The sequence below is a fragment of the Phalacrocorax aristotelis genome, chromosome 6 (assembly GCF_949628215.1).
Source record: "Phalacrocorax aristotelis chromosome 6, bGulAri2.1, whole genome shotgun sequence".
Taxonomy (NCBI): domain Eukaryota; kingdom Metazoa; phylum Chordata; class Aves; order Suliformes; family Phalacrocoracidae; genus Phalacrocorax; species Phalacrocorax aristotelis.
In genome coordinates, this window is record NC_134281.1 from 58687390 (window position 1) to 58706938 (window position 19549).

Consider the following 19549-nt stretch of genomic DNA (forward strand, 5'->3'; position numbering starts at 1 on the left):
TGGTTACAATTAACTTGCAGTTAAGGCTGAGTGGCTTATCCAGGCTGTATACGGCACAGGTACAAAGTCAGCAAAGTTGGCTCAATGAGGAAAAACAGTAATGCACTGTAGTGCTTCCATTTACTGGGTCAGCTCCCAAAGTACTTCAGTTGCTTTCATATAGGGATAATAGTCCTGCAGATTGAATTGGATGCGTGAACCTGAGTAGCTGCTTATGTCCTCCTGCACTGAATTTTGGTTGTCAGGTGTGCCGATGCGGAGTTTGTAGGGGTTTTCTAATGCTAAGTGCAGCAGCAGTGCGTAGAGCAGCATGGGCCTGAGCTTCAGCTAAGACATCCTAGAGCCTAAACAGCTCTGCAGGATTTAATGTGGATCTGATCAGGCAGAAGCACAAGTTGTGTTGACTCCATACAGTCATTTAATGTTTGCACTACTTTCTGTCTCAGTTGTATGAAGCAGGGGGGTTCTAGTTATTTGAGATCCCGGGTGATGAAGTTTTTTCTGCCACTTCGCTATTGTTTTGTTTCAGAGCTTATACATACTACAAAATGGGAAACCTGGACAACAGAATAGCTAATCCGGATCAACTCCTTACGCAGGATGTGGAAAAATTCTGTAACAGTGTAGTAGACCTGTACTCGAACCTTAGCAAGGTACATCTTTTCAGAGAAACTTTGAGTAATAGCTCTGGACCTTTAGGATGTGATGGCAGAGCTCTAAACAATTACTTGCATTTGTATGTGTATTGCTTGGAGTATGGTGCTAAAAAAAATTTTCTATGTTATTGTTTCACAGTCTGCGGTTTCCATGACCCCTGCTAAAGCACTGTTGTGGATTTTTACAATTTGTATTCAATATTCTTTTAAAGAATTTACCACATTCTTTTGCAGATGAGCAGTGATGAGTACACTTTCTCAGCTAGTTGGGTTTCAGAAGAAAACCAGTGGCTAGCTTTTAGTTACATATGAATGTTATTTTGGGTAGGGAGGTGTGGTTGAATAAGCATTTCTCCCTGTACCTGGTGTAAATTTTAGCGGGTTTAGGTAATGAAGTGGAATACTGTTGATATTTTTAGACTAAATTTTTTTTTTGATGCAATGTTGTTCATCCAAGCAGTATTATAAAACAAACCACAAGTTTATTTTTCAAAAAATTCTGGCTACAAAAACCTGTAGTTCAACTGCTCTGGCTCTGAGAGTGTGTGCACGGAACAGGATGTTTGCAAATTGGAATGCTGCTTCTGTCAGGTACCTGGCCAACTATGTGGCATTATTCTGCTTGGTATTTCTCATGATTACTTCATTTAAGAAATAATCATGGGGTCTAGTCCAACTTTGCTTTAGGGAGCAGAGCGTTACTACAGACGTAAAATAGTGGAGTACTTTTTTTATACGGTATGTACTTTATCTGAAGATCTTGATGCTTTTATGCTCAATCTTGAGTGAATGTTCCCAGGAAAATGTCATGCGACTGAGATTCCTTTTATTTTAGCATTTAGCTTGTGTAATACGTTAACCAGTGTTGTGCTTTTAATGCAGAGCTGTAACTGTTCTTAAGGTGGTTGGTGGTTTCTGGACCATTTTGTAGTCCTGTTATGTTGGTATTCTAATGCTTTTTTGCTATGCTTCTCTTACAGCCCTTTCTGGATATAGTGTTGTATATCTTCAAGCTAACAAGTGCAATAGGAGCTCAGGTAAATTGATGGTGTTCTTAGTGTTATAAGCAAATTTTCCCTTCTTTGGTTATAGCCACGTACCTATTTGGAGTCTGAGGAAAAATCTAGATTTTAATTATAGATTCATCCGTTATTTGAAGGGATATACTGAAAATACGCTTTTATGCTTAACGTTTTGTATGCTTTAGTGCTCTCTATCTTGAGGCAAGCAAATAAAAGACAGATTTTAATCCAGGCATTTGATCAACTGTTTTAATAAAAAAGAAAGTTCTTTATTTTCTTCTAGCAGTTACTTGGGAATCCCATTTAGTACAGTACCCTTCTGGCTGCTTTTCTCTTGCGTGATTTCCATTTAAGGGAGAGAATAAGTTTTCTGTTTCTTTGCAGCCTCTGTAAAGGGGAGCCATTCCTTTCACTGAGCTGTACAACCGTTATATCCCCCACCCCCCCCAAGATGAATCATTACAGAAATAATTCTTCAGCTAAGTAAAATGATACATTATCAAAAATGTTCAGGGTTTGACAAGAAGTAGCTCTGGGACACATGATGTAGGTTTTGTAGAAACAGACTGCCGTAAGTCTTAGCTGAACCTCAAATTCAGTTTATTTAAATATTACTGTTTGGGAGCCCAGTCTATTGCAGCTTAGGATCCATAAGAATAAGAGATTCCTACCAGGACTGCCTGAGAGAAGCAGGAAAAGTGTCGGAGATATATGGATCAAAGAAGGGAATGGGAATGAAATGTTGACTGCTATGGCAATGTGGCAAATACAGAGGAAAAGAAGTAGGTAGAAATGAAGGGGAGGAAATGAGAAAGGACCAGGGAATTATTAATGAAATAAGGTAGGACAGTGGAACATGGAGATTGCACTGGGTGATGAGAAAAAATTGAGGAGAAGGCTGGGATGGGAAGGGCATCTGGGGACAGAGAATTAGTAAAATTAGTAAACAGCACAAAAGAAAGTAACGTGATGGGCATTGCAAGAGTAATTGAATTAGTGACACATGGGAGGTGAGAATCAAGGGACTCAGGCTTTGTGGGCATTTCTGCATACAGATTTTGCAATTGAGACCATATAGATGGTAAGCTTTCATTCTTATTTTGATATTCACATCATTCTTTTTTGATATTCACAGGGTCCAGCTAGCATGATGGCATACTTGATTATTTCGGGGTTTTTCCTTACACGTTTAAGGAGACCAATTGGCAAGATGACTATTACAGAACAAAAATATGAAGGGGAGTACAGATACGTCAACTCACGGCTTATTACAAACAGGTATAGATTTACTTGGGTGACAAGAAGTAAGTGACAAAGTAATTCTGTGGTGTAAATGGAAGCTGTGTGTTAAAATGTATTTGGAAAGTCTGGTGCTCTCAGTTCTGAGCAAAGTGTTTGTACCTTTATGCAGAGTATTACTAAATAATTTGTATGTGCATTATATTCCTAATTCAAAAGACAAACTGTAGTAGAGGTATAATAAGCTTATGTTCTACTGTTGTGAAAAAGTACAAACCTTTATTTCATAAGGTAACTGAAAACTTTATTGCTGTGTTTTATGGCTGGCTTTCAAAGACTGCCTTAACAAAATGAATTTGCATTCTTTCTGGGTTTGTGTTTTTATTTTTTTAGTGAAGAAATTGCTTTTTATAATGGAAACCTGAGAGAAAAACAGACTATTCACAAAACCTTCCGTAAACTGGTAAGACTACTTCTGTTTTTTTAAAACACTTTAAGCAAAACTTCAGTTAATTTTATGATGGTGATTCTTGACATACACTAATATAAACTGAGTCATAGTGGCTTCATGTTTATGCTGCTACTGTCATTAGAGTTAAAAATAATTTAGTAGGCTATAAGCAGAACACAAGTTTCTGACAGAATGGCCTTTCTCTTGCTGCTTACCTCGTTTTCACCCACCACAATTACTATTCTCTTGCTGCTTAGTTTCACGTGTAGGTTGTTTTGATCTAGAGAGCAAGTCTTTGCCAGCAGGGACACTTGTGCGACCCTTGTCACAATTAGGTGACAGATGATGTTGAGGTATTTGTGACTTACTAAAAATAACTATATTTTAAATCAAACTTCTGTAAAATAATAAAAGATAATAAAACAGGTACTGATATAGTTTGACCTTTTTTCTTCTGTAACTTACCAGGTGGAACATTTACATAATTTCATCCTGTTCCGGTTCTCTATGGGTTTCATTGATACTATCATTGCCAAATGTAAGTGTTTGTCCAGTGCTAATGGACTGCTATAAATAACTAAGTGCAAAACTTTTTAGATGAGAATTCTCTCTTTTCCTATTGCTTCAATTAATGAGTAGCTTAAGATTTACTCTTAAACTGCAGACCTTGCCACTGTGGTCGGTTACCTGGTTGTTAGTCGTCCATTTTTGAACCTGGCTGATCCTCGTCATCAGAATAGTACTCATGCAGAGCTTTTGGAGGTAAATAGAACAGAATTAAAACAATTTCCTGAATTTAAATTCTGCTAGTCTACAAAAAGAGACTTTCTCCTACTCTAGGATTACTACCAAAGTGGAAGAATGCTGCTGAGAATGTCTCAAGCTTTGGGCAGAATAGTCCTAGCAGGCCGTGAAATGACAAGATTGGCTGGGTAAGCTTAATAGTGGTCGTGTGAAATAATCTTTCTTAAAGTTATGTTGTTGCTCTTTCTCATCTCATTTTAAGAACCTGACTGTAGAATTAAAGCAAAATGAGCCTATCTGCTTTGTTCATTGCAGCACTTTAAAAATCTAGAAATTAAAAACATTTTATCCTGAAAACATATTTGAAGACGTGCTAATTATGTCCACTGGTGATGTCATATCTAACAGTAGCAGCATACAGTTTGAATATTTAATTGAAAAGATATTGTCAAATACTCATAAATCAGTTATGTATTGATTATTTACCAAACCATTTTTTTTTACTACTTAAGAAGAAAAGTTATCAAATATTTGGCTGTTATAGGAAAATGTTCTTGTAAATATTGTGAATATTGGACAACCTCAGTGCAACTCTAAAATGTAAATATTCTGCTTCTATGCTGAGTTGAGTAACTTTGTCATTTTGAGAATTTAACTCATTAGGTTAGTTTTTCTTATTATAGCTTCTATGGATTTCTAAAACTTCTAAAAATTAATTATAGTTCATTTATTTTCTGTTTAGTTTCACAGCTCGAATTACAGAATTAATGCAGGTTCTGAAGGACTTGAATAGTGGCAAATATCAGCGTACTATGGTGTCGCAGGAAAAAGGTAGATGTGACATAATATGAAATATGTGCACCGCTGTGTGGTGTGCCAGTCACTAATACTTTTTTCTTAATTTAAGATGCAGATAAAAAGCCAGCTTTGCCTTTGATACCTGGATCTGGGGAAATTATCAACGCTGATAACCTTATCAAGTATGTTTACAAAGTTTCCACAATTTCAATATTTTTAACTTAGTCTGGCTTTTAAGTCTTTCCCGGTCCCACTATAAATAGAGGTTTTAATACACATCATTACAATATACAAGTCCTGTTGTGCTATAGTTTATTTACAAATAATTCCACCTCACTCCCACTCAGCATTTCTATTCTGTAAGTCAATCCTTGTCCTGTCATGTTAGCATAAGAATGTCTGGGCTTAGCTCTTTGGAATATGACTTCCCAGACCATTTTGTTAACGCTTTGTCAGATTTCTTCTTACACATATGTTGGTTACAGATTTTATTCTGTGATAAAATTCAGCTGTAAAAATCAGGAACAAGTCTGTATTCAGTTTCAAAATATTTGCTTGTATTTCTGTATGCTTGGACAGGTCGTTGATGTACTCAAGTACCAGTCAATTCCTCCGTTCTTTGCAGTCTGAGCAACATAGTATTGACGTAGTAGTACTACTTAAAGGCATAAAGCAAAGCCAATTAAGAGATTAAATAGCCTTAATCTGGTCAATGTGGAAAGCAGATAATGGAGCAGAGGGGAGACGGGGAAGGGAAGAGGGAAAGGAGAAAGATGATGATAGAGCTATTCTTACTGTTTAAAAAAGTTGTTTAAAAAAGTTTAAAGGAGTTGAGCAGAGAAGTCATTCATTGTCTGTCTTAGAACTAATGGAATACACTTCCACTGTCAGGTTTAAAATGAAGCGCATCCCTAAATGTATGTTTATATCTACAAGATGTTTTGGAGACCAAAGGCTTAAAAGGATGCAGAAAACAAATACATGAAGGAAAAAAAGCCAATCTGTAGGTGTGTGTTAAAAATTAAGGTGCCCTTTTGGTTCAAGAACTTCTTATCTATTAATCATTGGAAATTAGGACAGCGTACTGAGTGAAGTACTGCTGAAGTCTTGCCCTATTCCTTAAATATCTCAGTAAGGTTGCAGTATTAGCTGCTTTTAGGCAACTGGCTTTTGGGTTTAGGTTTTTTTTGCTGTTGTTTTTTTGCTTTTTGTTTTTTCTAATGTTGCAATATAAATAGGTTTGATCATGTTCCGTTGGTGACACCTAATGGAGATGTTTTGATTCAAGACCTCAACTTTGAGGTAAGTTTTTGTTGTGGGTTTTTTTTTTTTTAATATCATAGAAAACTGTATTCATATAAAACTTTTAAATTGCAGATTATAATTTCAGAGGTAATCTGATTTATAAAAAAATGTGTAACAAAAATGGAGAGGTGCATATAAGGTATACTGAAATTTGAATAAAATCATTGTGTTAGTTTAAAAAAAAAAAAAAAGGCAATAAGCTATTTTCCCAAAAAAATGTTTTTATTGTTACAAGTGTGTTTTCTTCCAGCTGCAGTTGGTGCTAAACTAGTTGGACAAAAATAATTATTGGTGGAAATTACCCATTATAATGTCAGGAAGTACTATGTACAAGCCTACAAGGGTTCCCCGTTGCCTTACTGTTTGTAGAAGATTTCAGCAGTACTTTCTCACTGCCCTTATAATGTGTTGGCTTTGCGTTTTTAGGTTCGGTCTGGTGCAAATGTTCTGATTTGTGGGCCAAATGGGTGTGGGAAGAGCTCGCTTTTTCGTGTTCTTGGTGAGGTAAGGGAACTTTTTTAAATAAATGGGAGAATCCAAAGCACTGTTGTAACTGGACTTTTGCTCAAGTTTAAACCCCTTTCTTGTTGCAGTTGTGGCCTTTGTTTGGTGGGCGTTTAACAAAACCTGTAAGAGGAAAGTTGTTCTATGTTCCCCAGGTGAGTCAAAGTACTTTAATTGACAATACTGTTCTCTTTCTTCCTACTTTGACTATGTTTAGAAATATTTGACATACCTTTTTGTTTCTAACTCTATCTCAGAGACCATATATGACTCTTGGAACGCTCAGAGATCAAGTTATATACCCAGATACTTTTGAAGATCAGAAGAAGAAAGGGATTTCTGATCAGGTAATGGTAATTAGTTCATTAACCCTTTGTCTTGCTTAACATGAGTAATACTTCAGATTTTAAAATACTGACATTGCTATTAAAAACACTGCATTTAGTTTGTTTTTAATATTTAACAGGGTTGATAGTACGCCAGTACAGTACCAGTATAACCCTGTATAACCTTTTTCAATCATTTCTTTATTAAGTTCACCTAAGCTCTACTTGTCATTTCTGTTTCAATTAAAGGTGCTGAAGGAGTACTTGGATAATGTCCAGCTGGGTCAAATCTTGGAACGTGAAGGAGGCTGGGATAGTGTTCAGGACTGGATGGATGTACTCAGCGGGGGAGAAAAACAGAGAATGGCAGTACGTCTCAAAAGCATAAATATTTAACAAATAGAGGACATAGGAGGTTGAAAATGTAATCTGAATTGTCAGCGACTTTTAAAAAAAAGTATTTATTAAAAGTATTAATATTTTACTTAAAGAAGAAACCCCCAAAATGTGTAATACCTGAATACTGAGAAAACAACCTAAAATAGTGCCTATTGTAGTCAAAACTTAATAGGAAGTGTTGAGCTTTTACCAAACCTTACCGTTGGATTATAGAAACAGAAGTTCTAAAACAATTATTTGTTCAAAAAAGGAATGATAATATACAGCTCGTGGATTTTCAGTGCTAACTTTAAAGAAATTCCCTTGCCATGGTAAATTTTTGGACACTAGTTCTTAGTTTAGCTTCTAACGCTGCATTATTGGTTGTGGTTCTGTACCCACAGTAGCTTTTTGGTTTGCGTTCCAGATGGCAAGGTTATTTTATCATAAGCCTCAGTTTGCGATTCTGGATGAATGCACCAGTGCTGTTAGTGTTGACGTAGAAGGCTACATTTACAGCCACTGCCGAAAGGTAAGCTCTTTGTTTCTAGAATTATTCCTCTGTATGTTAACAGGAAACTTAAAATGATACACGGTGCACTCTTTTGTAATCTACATTAGCATAAGGAAAAAGGCACAAGCAAACAAAAGCTTAGGAGGGCATGCAAGGACCCTTTTTGCACACAAGAATTCAGTAATTGCTTTGTAGTCTTGTATGTGTGGCCTCTCTGTATCAGAAGACTTACTAACTGGTAAGTAACCTTATTTTTCCATATAAATTTGTAGAATGTCAAATGAAGATCAAATAATCTAAAACTTTATACTACTTTATTGTTCAAGAGGTTATTTTTGGCTGGGCCAACAGAAGTGAAAAGCTGGAAATTAATATTTCCATCTGTTTTGAGATATGAAAGGCCAAGCACTCTAGGAAACATGATGATATTAAAAATAGTTTTCTTTTTTCTTTCCCTCTTATACTCACCTTTTCAGATTCTACATAGTGAAATATTAGTAAGATTCAATTTCACACCCCTACACTGGGAAAGAATGGGCTTTGAAAGAACACTAATTATCGAGTAGCAGTGTTCTCAGAACGGTAACGGGGAAAAGCTGTCCATCCACTGACATACATGCTTGAAACTTGAAGTGGGAACTTAAGGAGCCTCCTGTGGTACTAAATTGACGCTGATGAGGACTCTGCAGAGGAGTAGACATTATTTCTTGAACTAATTTTACCACAATAATATCAATACCCTGATAATTTTCTAAGTCTGTTTTGCATATACTTGTTATTTTGTTAACTTGAACGTTCATTTGTACTTCTGTTTTAGAGTTGCTGTTGCCAAGTGGCTAATGCATGTTACTGAAAAATAGAATTCCTGCTTAAGCTGTCCTTGCAGAAAGAAGAAATATTACCTTGTTTTATCGTCACAGCCATTTTGTCCTTTAATTGGTGCTGCTGTTAGGCATGCATAATTAACTGAGCTGCAAGGAAACAGAGGAAGATGATTCACCTTTAAATTGTCGCTTTAAGTTTATAATTCATTAATAACTTTTGTGAGTTTGGCTTTTTTTGCTGTTACAGTAGACTTCTTTTAATCACCAGGTTTGTAGCTTTACCTGCCTCCTAGCGTACCTCCTTTGCCCAGTTATTCTACGTTCTGCCAAATCATTAAGAGCAAAAGAATGGTGAAATCAATTAAAAAGAAGATAAATCTCTCCTGCTTTTTTTTTTAAAACCGCAAAATCTTGTGTTAAGGCTACATATGTTTACTGCTAAATGCAAACTTCCAGTGTCTCTTATTATGAATTTCAACTCTTCAGCAGATATCATGCTGAAAAATACATAACACCTAACTCATGAGGAAAATTAACTGTTTTATTGTATTTTCTTCATGTAGGTTGGCATCACTCTCTTCACTGTCTCCCACAGAAAGTCACTCTGGAAACATCATGATGTATGTAATCTTTGGTTTTGCTGAGGATATCCGTAGGTTTTGTTTAACTCTATTAAATGGACTTTACAGTTCAAGGTGTTCTCATCTTACATCCTGATAGGTCATGTTCTGTGGTTTTTTTTAAATTTATTTTATTTTATTTTCCTAATCCAGTTGCACTATTTCAAAATTCTTATGCTTCTAGTTATGAAGGGAAAAGTAACCAAAAATCCTTAAATGTATCTGGAAGAGTAGCCTCAAAACTATGAAAGGCTCACTAGATACTTAAGTCTTCTTTCTTAGCCTCAAAAACCGTCTTGAACCAGAATCCAGTGAACAGCATGGAGTTTTTGCTTTCAAGATGCCTAATGTATCTAAGTGCCAAAAAAAGTTCATCCCTGATGCATGGACTTTTCTTCCAACTAAGATTTTACTATTGTTATTACTTTTTATGCAGACAGGCTGTATGTGTGGGAAAAATACTGAATTAATACACAGGGATGAATGTGTACCTTAAGTATATTGTCACAAACCCCAGGATAGCAGTGCTAAGTCTAGCAGACTGATGGATGATACGAACAAAGAGAGTTTCACTCTTTTTCCAGAGGCAATTCAATTTAATGAAACGTGAGGTGGGAGAAGCTTACCCTCTGGCTAGCTGTGTTTAAGATTTTGCATTGGAACTACTTCAAAATATAATTTATTTAGGCATTTATAGGCCTGGTAATTTTTAGGGGGCTGATAACGTATGTTCTTTTATTTCAGTTTTACTTGCATATGGATGGCAGAGGAAACTACGAGTTCAAGAAAATAACTGAAGACACAGTTGAATTTGGATCTTAAAGATACAAACTGAACTGTTACAGAGACTGATGATTACAGGAAGTGTGTAGAATGGCAGATGTTGTACAATAAAACTGCTCAGCTTGTTTTTTAAACAAATTAACTAGGATAACCCAAAACAAGCTGTTAAGCGTTTACTATTATGTAGGATATTGCTAATTGTGTATATGTTGGTTTAATTATTGATATGTACTAAGAATGTCCTTATTCTTGTGGTTTAAAAACCTGCCTAAATTAAATTGGGCTTAAATCAGTGTAACCTGATTCATCCTGGGATGCAAACCATTTGAAATCAGCTGATTTGACTTTTGTAGACCTTCTTTCCCTTCAGTGAAAAGCCCTGTTAAAATTAGGGTTGCTACCTCTCTTGTTCCTGCAAAGCAGTCTTGGATTTTTGCTCTGTTCTATGCATATTTCTGAGTTATCTCACAGAGTGCAGGACATTCTCCCACCTTCAGATCTGTGCCCTGTTAAATGAAAGAGCCTTTTCCTTGACCAAGCCTTGTGATGTAGCCAATACACCCTTGCTGATAAAGGATGGACTGAACCTAAAAGACAAAACTAATTTCTTCTGCTAAAAAAAAAATTAAGCTTGTTTTTTGCTGGGTTTTGGGTCCTCTTCAGCATCTGTCTGTCCACACAGTTCTCTCTGCTGCTCGGCAACCCCATTCTTTCCCAATTCAGCAAGAGGTTCATCCATCCCGCACTCCAGCTGCCCTTTTTCTGTCATACTATGGTAATGAAGAGCTGAGAGGAGGTTGAGGGAGGAAAGGATTGACCAAAAGAAAAGGGGAGAGGTATGGGAAAGAAAAGTGATGTTCCTTGTATCAAACCATCTTGTGCATGTTTTCAGCTCTGAAGAAATAGATGGCTCCCACAAGTAGAAATAGGGGTTAGAATGGACTCCAGAATGTTAATTGGTGAAACAGCAGACTGTTGTCTGTCCTCTGTGTGTTCAGTCCTGTAATACAGCAGTTGCTTTTTTTCCAAGTTCCTCCTTTTCTCCCTCTTGAAAAAATCAGACCTTCTCATGGCTTTAGCTGCCCATCAGATCTGAGTTTGAAAGTAAGTTATAATGGTACTTCCTCTTTGGTCTTCTGGGCTGCGAAGCCTGAAATGATGGTTTAGTCCTTCACATTCATTCTGTTATTTCTCACGAGGTTTCTTGATTTCTGATATAAATTATTCACCAGTGTTCTCGCTGTGGTCTAAGGATCTCTAGTCCCCGTTGGTTTTCTTGTTCTAGCTGCCAAATCCCCTTGAAGAAACCAAACGCTTTAAATAGTTTACTGTAACCATTTTTTCCATACAAATGATTACTGTGGTTGCCATATGACTTTGACAAGCATAAATGCAGCAAGGTGGTTTTTGTGATCAGGGAATAGGAAGGCATAACTCTAACTGAATCGCTGTTCAGGCTTTAAAACAAAAATTTACAATACCTGTTGTACAGTGAAGGTCTAGTAGTTTCTTAGTGTTCCATATAAGATATAATGTAGGAATGCACTACATGAAGGCATGCATAAAATATGCAATAAATCTGTTCTCTGTGCATCTGTTAGCAAGGGTTTAGATTAACAACAAAACCAACTTTTTATAAAATGGGTATGTGCTTGGATGCACTGCTGTCTGTTAATTTTTACCCTGTTTGATTAGTTGTCATCTTTCATGTTGAAATTTGCTACCTGTTAATATTTTTCCTTCTGTCATAGTTCTTGCCCACACCTGGCAGTACTACTGTTCTTTCATCGTACTCAAATGCAAACAGCTATCCCGGTGTAAGAATCTAGCGCCCACAGCAGATTCCTTGAATAACGCCTCAATGAAGATCAAAAAAGCCTCTCTGAAGTGTCCTATTTGACAGAATAAGGTACCAGATTAAATTTTTGTGCTTGGTCCACAAGAAGGCAAATAGATATCTCATCTTACTAATTTTTTCATTCAGATTCTCACATCAGCCATAACGTAGCAGGTAGCAGCATGCTGTATGTGAGGTGGTAGTCTTTTTTTTGTTTGTTTGTTTGTTTTTTTTTTTATTGTAACCGTGAGAATAGGGATGCCAGGTAGCTATTTTTTTTTCTTTTGTGAAAGTTCTCAGCACAAATGCAACTTCTTCTCTTGGGAGGGATGTCTTAGTAGCCTTTTAGAGAGGCAAAGGAAAAAATCTCTAAAATGAGAAAGTTGCTGTTATCCTTATGACTAGGGCAGACTTTGCAGTGGAGTAGTGAACTTGGGATACTTTAATGTATTTTTAACCCTGACAAGCAAAACCACACACCGCACACTTATATAGCACCCCAGCAGCCAATCCCAAGGTACTTTACAATTCAATTGGTTAATAACAGGTTTTTATGTAATCTCAGATTTATTTTAAAACTAAAAACAGGAAAAAAAGTTAAAAATCCAACTCCACAATCAAGGAGGAACAAGTTTGCCTTTAGATGCCATGAAGTTCCTTGAAACTGAGGATGCTAGTGTTTCCTTAGGGCCGGGACTTAGTGTTTCTAAATATACTGGAAGGAAAGAAAAATACTCTTCTGCACTTGATTGTGAGCGAGGCTTATAAAGAAAGTATAAAAAAGAATGATGTTTTAGAATGATATTCCTAAAAGGCCTTACATTAAAGTATTTTGAGATAGACTTGGTCTGATGAAAGATTGTAGAAAATCTAATGAAAATGATCCAAGTCTCAGTTCTGTTGCAGAATTGCACTGTGATACTGTATTTTAGCTGTTAGGTCTTTTTAATAGCACAAGTTGGAAGTCTGTAAATTGGATTTGTGAACTATCTTAGTACGACAAAGTACTGATGAACATTTTCAGTCTCAAACTGTTGGTGCTTTGAAGATGATACTGGTAATAGTCAGATGGCCGCATTTCAACAGTGGTGGGAAACATTCCTGTATGTAAATACTGTAAAGTGCTTTGGAGGGGGAAATGGCGCTATATAAATGTAAGACATTAAGTGCCTCTGAAATAATAATAAATCTAAAGATAAAATACATCTAAGGCTTTTTATGTTTCTTGATGATGTGAGTAGGGATTTTATAAGAATACAGTGAATGCATACTCAAATCTCAAGTTACTTAATGAGCCAATTGACTTGTGTTCAGCTTATGATGTCCGCAGTCCTGTCTGAAATTCACCCTGGAATCAGCCGGATGATGCCACCCAGTTGTAGGAGTAACAAAACCTGCGAGCTTGGTACCTGAAGATGTGTACTTAGAGCAGTTGGATTATAGGTGCATTAATCTTAAGTCTGCACTGATTCTGGCTTCTCTCCTTTGTCCGCTGGCCACCTCTTTTTCCCGTCAAATTCATAGATTTTATTGTATTTGTGATTTTTTATGTTTTTATTTGTTGCAGTAGATGTACCAGCTATCAGGATGCTTGAAACTCAGTAGTGTAAGACTGAAACCAAGATATGCTTGAATGAACTGATTTTAAGGGTCTTCTCTTGTGATCTGTGTTTTCAAATGCTGATTAGTACTGATTTTTCCTTCTCTTAGCTGAGATGAGTTATGCAATGAGTATATTTGTTTAGCATTCTTAGAGGGTAGAGCTCCTTTTGAAAGGAAATTCCTCAACCAAGGATGCGGTCTGAAAATATAAGTGTTGTTATACTTAGCTGATGAGCTGGAGTGAAAAAAAGGAACTTCTGTGTTGTGGATGTGATGTTTAATACTTACATTTAATAGTTAGAGTAGTATGACGTCTGTTACTTGTTCAGTTCTGCCCTCAGCTACCCAGGTCATTGTGAATGCTTGGTTTGTTGCCTCAGTACTTCTGATTCTTCCTTATGTAGAGGAAAGCATCAGTTCCTGGAATGGTAGAACAAAATCCATGGAGCAACAAATTCAAACTCCTTTCAAGGATCAATCCACCATCTTTTGAGGATGTGTAGTAGCCGTGGTCCAGTATTTCTGAATGTTTAATAAAGCTCCAGACAGTTGTCCCCTCTCAGCAAAGATTAAGCTTTCTTGACAAAAACTACAATTTTTTTTTTTGGGGTGTGTGTGATGGTGCTTTCTACAGGACTAGCACGAGGCTGGAATAAGTTGCAAGGTGAGCAGAACATCACCATGAACCATGTCATGTTCCATGCCAAGTGCAAAGCATGCTTCACTGCTTAATGGATATATTTTTCTTTACCAAAAAAAAACCCCAGCAGGAAATATGCACAAAAATCCAACCTATCTTTGACCCGTGTAATTCTTCTGGGAAAAGTTGTAATTTTTTAACTACTAACTTATGACTTAGAGCTGTGTCCTAGCCCGTGTGCGTGTTGCAGGGGTGATTCTTGCCCAGATGTGGCACGGGTGGAGTGGAGCAGGCACACCTGGCTGGACAGCCCAAATACAAGATTGCTTTCGCACCATTTGAAAGGGGCTTGTGCTATAAGAAAATGCCAAATGTATTGCCACTTCGTGAGCTCTGCACTGTATACTGGAGAAGATGACTAGTGAGAAACGAAGCAGCATGTAGTGCTGCCGTGACACTTCCTTGACAGGCTTTTTAATTAAATCGCATCTAGTATTGACGAATGACGACTTACACTTCTGCAGAATAGGGAATTCAATCTTTGTGTTTCTTAAACCTATAAAGAAGAAGTATCCTGTGGATTATGATGGGAGAGAAAGAACGAATGTAGTGATTCTTCCATAGGATTCAGCTCTCTGCAGACTACAGATACCAGTGCGTCATCTAATCTTCGGTGTTCTGAAGTGGTCTACAAATGTGAAAAAAAGCATTAAGATGTCCTACCATCACGATAGGAATTAAAAATCCCTTATTTAAATTTATAGATAGTTCTCATACATACTATGAGATGCCATAGAAATGTCCGTGATAACGATCATCTGAAACCCAACTGTGAAAAGTGTGGGGGAGAGTTATCTTGGATTTACAGAAAAAATAAACTGCAACTTTTATGCATCAAGAAGAAAATCAAGTGTGCCAGTTCCAATTTCTGCATATAAAGCTGCTGTTCAAAACACTTATTTATGTATAATGTATTTGCTGCTTTATTAGGGGTCGATACCAGCTGGTTTGTGCCAGTTCTTTCCATGAGCACGGAAAGAGGTTTCTTGGTTTTATGACTCAGCTGCTTTGGGAGGAGGCTGGTTGGTTTTCCCTTCGCGTGTTGTGGTTCCAGGCTCTTGCTGTTGCTTTGGGTACAGTCAGATTTTTATTAATGATGCCTTAAACTTCACCTGGAAGTTTAGAACGGCTGTGCACATTACAGGTTCCTGTAACCTGCTTGTTTATATGTTCTGATGAAACTCATTCTGTGTGTGCATTCAAACAAGATGAAACTGTTTTCATCCTGAAACAGAAATATAGCCAAGCTTGGATAGAATCATAGAATCGTTAAGGTTGGAAAAGACCTCTAGGATCATCAAATCCACCTGCCAACCCAACACCCCCAGGCCTCCTAAACCATGCCCTGAAGTGCCACGTCTACGCAATTTTTGAACACCCCCAGGGATGGTGACTCCCCCACCTCTCTGGGCAGCCTGTGCCAATGCCTGACCACTCTTGCAGTGAAGAAATTTTTCCTAATATCCAACCTAAACCTCCCCTGCTTACTATGAAAGCAATTTGTCTTTTACCTTAAAACTGTAGAAACATGTTATCTTCAAAGTTGCTGAGCCATCTTTGAACTCCTGCATCATTTTCTTTGCTTGTGTGCAAAAGCAGAGCCGGATGACAAGCAGCCTGGAACTTCGCAGACAGAAGCTGTCTTAAGGGAATAATTTGAAAAGTATGACATTTAGGTTTTAAATAGAAATAATATGTCTAAACATCTGGTGAAATTCCGTGGGGATTGACTTTGCAAACTGAAGACCCTTTGCCAGTAATCTTGTGAGGAATGCAGCAGTGCAAGAAGAATCATCCAAGTGGCATTTTAAAATGGAAGCAGAGCTCGGGCACTCCACTTCTCTGGAATATATCTTTCACACACCAGGCTGAATGATCACAGTCTCTCTCACGCTGGTTAGAAACCTCACTCTTGGTGACCTCTGGCAAGTCTAAACCATAAGGATTCAGTACAATGGCTTTTACTGGCAAAAGGAGCTCTTACGCCGTAATGCCCGACCCTGTTGTCCGCAAACCAACATCCTTATTCCCCACCCGTCCGTTGTTCTGGGAAACAAGTGGCATCCACACATGATGCTGCACTAAAATAGAACAGAACTGGAAAAATGAAGTCAATGCTGTCTGGACAAAATGTAAGAGTGCTGAGATTGGTTTACTTGGGTAGAAATAGGGAACTCCACCTACATGACTAAGCAAGTTTTCTGCAGTAAAATAACTTTAGAGTTTGGCACAAATCACAGCTAATTTATTAAGCTTGATTACAGAAAATTTGGAGAATACTGCTTTAGAAAAGACTCTCCATGTATGCAATTGAAGAGACATTCTTCTGCGTATCCAAATACACCCTTTGTTTCCTTAAACTGAATGGTTAGTGCAAGCAGGTACTAAAGCCCATTTGACTAATTTTAATCATTGTGAATCATGACAAGGTAAGTAGTGTGAAGATGCTCCCCAAAATAAGCTAGCCTTTATTTATTTGCTTTATTGTGGTATTCTAGTGTGGGAATGTATTTGTACAAAAGCAACAGAGCTAAAACCAGCTGAGTCAGAAGCTGCTAATGTGACAGACTTCATGTAACTGAAAGATAATTATCTATAGAGAGGCTGATGAGCTAATGTATTTGGGAAAATGATGGTTAAAAAGAAAGGCATGTGTGCTGGAGGCTCCTTAAAACTGAGATGCAGTCTTACATATTGCAACAGGACTTAGCTGAAAAGCCAGGAACCATTAGGAAATTTTTTTGAGCTTAGTAGGGAATTAAGGGCCAAGGTAAAATCTACATGTTGACATTCTTGTCTTTTTTAACCCACAAATACTAACTAGAAAATAAAAAATTTAGAGTAGGTTTTTTTTTAAATTAGAATAGTTGTATTTATAATAGTCCTAAGCAGAGAATTTTGAAAAAGCTGCATGAAGTTGGTGCTTCAATACTCGTAAAAATCTCTTCGTGCTTAGTGTGTTAGCTCTGTAAACTTCCTCTGCGGCAGCGGGGTGCATCACGCCGGTGGGAGGGACAGAAGGTACCTGAATAGGTGGGTCTGACAGACGGCAGTAGTTCCTGTGGGTGCCATGTGTTTCATTGTCCCCGAGGTGGTTACGAAGCCTAGTGACCTGCCTGAGAGACATGGTCCCCTCACCTGGGACCTGTTTCAACTCCTTGTGCCTGTGCCTCTAGTGTGGAAGGTCGTTCCCTCAAAAGCCTTTTTTTTGGGTTCATTTTTTGAGACAAGCTCAGCAGAACTCAAAGCATGTAAAGCCCCAAATAGCCCCCGCTACATGTGCGGCTGCATTCCAGCTACTCCCACCCATGCCTGCCTTGCCCTGCTGCTGGACAGATAGCTCGTTATCACAGTTCCAGATGTACCTTGTACTTAACATAACTTATAGGGCTTTTATAGCTCAATTTATGCTGCATGCTGTAGTAACACATTTTTCCAGTACTCCTGGAAGACTGCAGTCCCTTCTCTGAGGTTCTCAGTCTACTCCCCTAAGAATTAAAAGGGCAGCAAGAGGAATCTGTTTTCCATTTGAACATACTGAGGAAAGAAAGTCTGGTAAGAAGTTTAACATTTAGTGTGAAAACCTCATTCGGAGGTACTCCTGAGTTTTCTGAGACTAAAGTAAAACTTTGTCAGGAGAAGGGAGTATGGTTTTGTTTGGGGTTTAACACCATTGTGTTAAACAACTAAACAACAGGGGATCAATACTTGTCAATATCTGAAGGGCGGGTGCCAGGAGGACGGGGCCGGACTCTTTTCAGCGGTGCCCAACGCCAGGCCAAGGGGCGACGGGCACAAGCTGGAACACGGGAAGTTCCACCTGAACATGAGGACAAACCCCTTCCCTGTGCGGGTGCCAGAGCAGGGGCACAGGCTGCCCAGAGGGGCTGTGGGGTCCCTTCCCTGGAGACATTCACACCCCGCCTGGACGCGGCCCTGTGCCCCTGCTCTGGGGGTGCCTGCTCCAGCAGGGGGTGGGACGGGGTGAGCTCCAGAGGGCCCTGCCAACCCCTGCCATTCTGTGAGTCTGTGTAAATAAGTACTTGTTGGTACCTGCTGGATTGTTAACTGGGGCCTGGTTTCTAGCAGTGCTTGAAAACTGGATGAGACGAGGTGTGTTATAACCCAAGATCCCTGGAGAGCCTGGCAGAGGGAAACATCGGCTGAAGAGCTATCAGATTTCCTATGTCCTTTTCCTTCAAATTTTAGTGAAATCTGGGTTCAATCTGGGTATCAACGTACTAGCCATTTAGGAAAATTTGGATTGTTAACATACTGATTATGCCTTCTTTTGCCACATGGGGTCACCTTTTCTAGTCACACGATACCAGAGGGATGGCTCAGAGCATAAGCTGTATTCGCAGTGCTGCTGTGCTGATACAGCAGTGCGAAGAGCAGAGGAGGAACCGATCTGTGGTGTCTGTAGTTCTGCCTTGGAGGCGATAGCTGCAGCGGTGGCAAGCGATGGTACCGTTGCACTCGATGCTTTATGGAAGCAAATGATTGTGTTATGAAGAAAGTGGAAAGATGGGAGATCAGATCAAGTATCATCTCTGTGGAGATGTATGTATTTGGTGTGAACGGATGGTAAAGGATGAAGGCAGCAGAGGGGAAAACCACCTGTGTTAATCAAGGATGCACTCTTTAAAAAAAAACCAAACCCAAACCAAACAACTCCCACCTTTTTGCCTGGAATAATGAGTACTTTTTATTGGAGTAGCTTTTAAAATCTAACTTGTCATTCTAGCTCTTTCATTACAGTAGCTTTTTAGCTGAGTTATGAGATTACTGAAGAACTAATTAAAAAATTATGTGATCTCATTGGGAAAATATTCAGAGGAAGGAGGTTTTTAATTAAACTTCTTGATTAAATAGTTTTGTGAATATAACAATGTCTGAGTACTTGCGATTTAAATATTTCTTAAAGTAATAAGGTAGAAAACTTGAGAATAAAAATAGAAGAAAATGCATCAGCGAGGATAACTGGGAGCTGGCAACTGTGAGTATTCTTTGAGTTCAAATTAATGACTTCATTGCTAGTTGAACAAGCCACTAAAAACATTAATATTTAAAGGTAATTAGGTGTACTGTGAAAGGTGCTTGGAGCAGTGCTAGCGAATGTTCTGGAAGTTATTGATCTGATTCTGGTGACCAAGGGAATCTGTAGAGCGTAAAAAAATGCTGCCCTGCTATTAATATATTCTTGATTGTTGATTAAGGGATATGTATTTATTCAGGTCTATAAT

At 38.1% G+C, this 19549-nt stretch overlaps 1 protein-coding gene across 2 annotated transcripts in view; it reads left to right on the forward strand.

The window, feature by feature from the left end:
* ABCD3 (ATP binding cassette subfamily D member 3) overlaps positions 1-13206 on the forward strand; it is a 32934-nt gene extending 19728 nt beyond the window's left edge. For both annotated transcript variants that reach the window (XM_075098161.1, XM_075098162.1), the window contains exons 7-23: positions 530-653; positions 1637-1693; positions 2814-2956; positions 3311-3380; positions 3837-3906; positions 4033-4130; positions 4209-4300; positions 4855-4943; positions 5020-5092; positions 6149-6212; positions 6642-6719; positions 6809-6874; positions 6977-7066; positions 7295-7414; positions 7851-7955; positions 9325-9381; positions 10126-13206. In XM_075098161.1, coding sequence (XP_074954262.1) covers positions 530-653; positions 1637-1693; positions 2814-2956; positions 3311-3380; positions 3837-3906; positions 4033-4130; positions 4209-4300; positions 4855-4943; positions 5020-5092; positions 6149-6212; positions 6642-6719; positions 6809-6874; positions 6977-7066; positions 7295-7414; positions 7851-7955; positions 9325-9381; positions 10126-10203 — 1474 coding nt within the window. In that variant the 3' untranslated portion in view covers positions 10204-13206. The remainder of the gene's footprint in view (positions 1-529; positions 654-1636; positions 1694-2813; positions 2957-3310; positions 3381-3836; positions 3907-4032; positions 4131-4208; positions 4301-4854; positions 4944-5019; positions 5093-6148; positions 6213-6641; positions 6720-6808; positions 6875-6976; positions 7067-7294; positions 7415-7850; positions 7956-9324; positions 9382-10125) is intronic.
* Positions 13207-19549: the final 6343 nt, after the last annotated feature.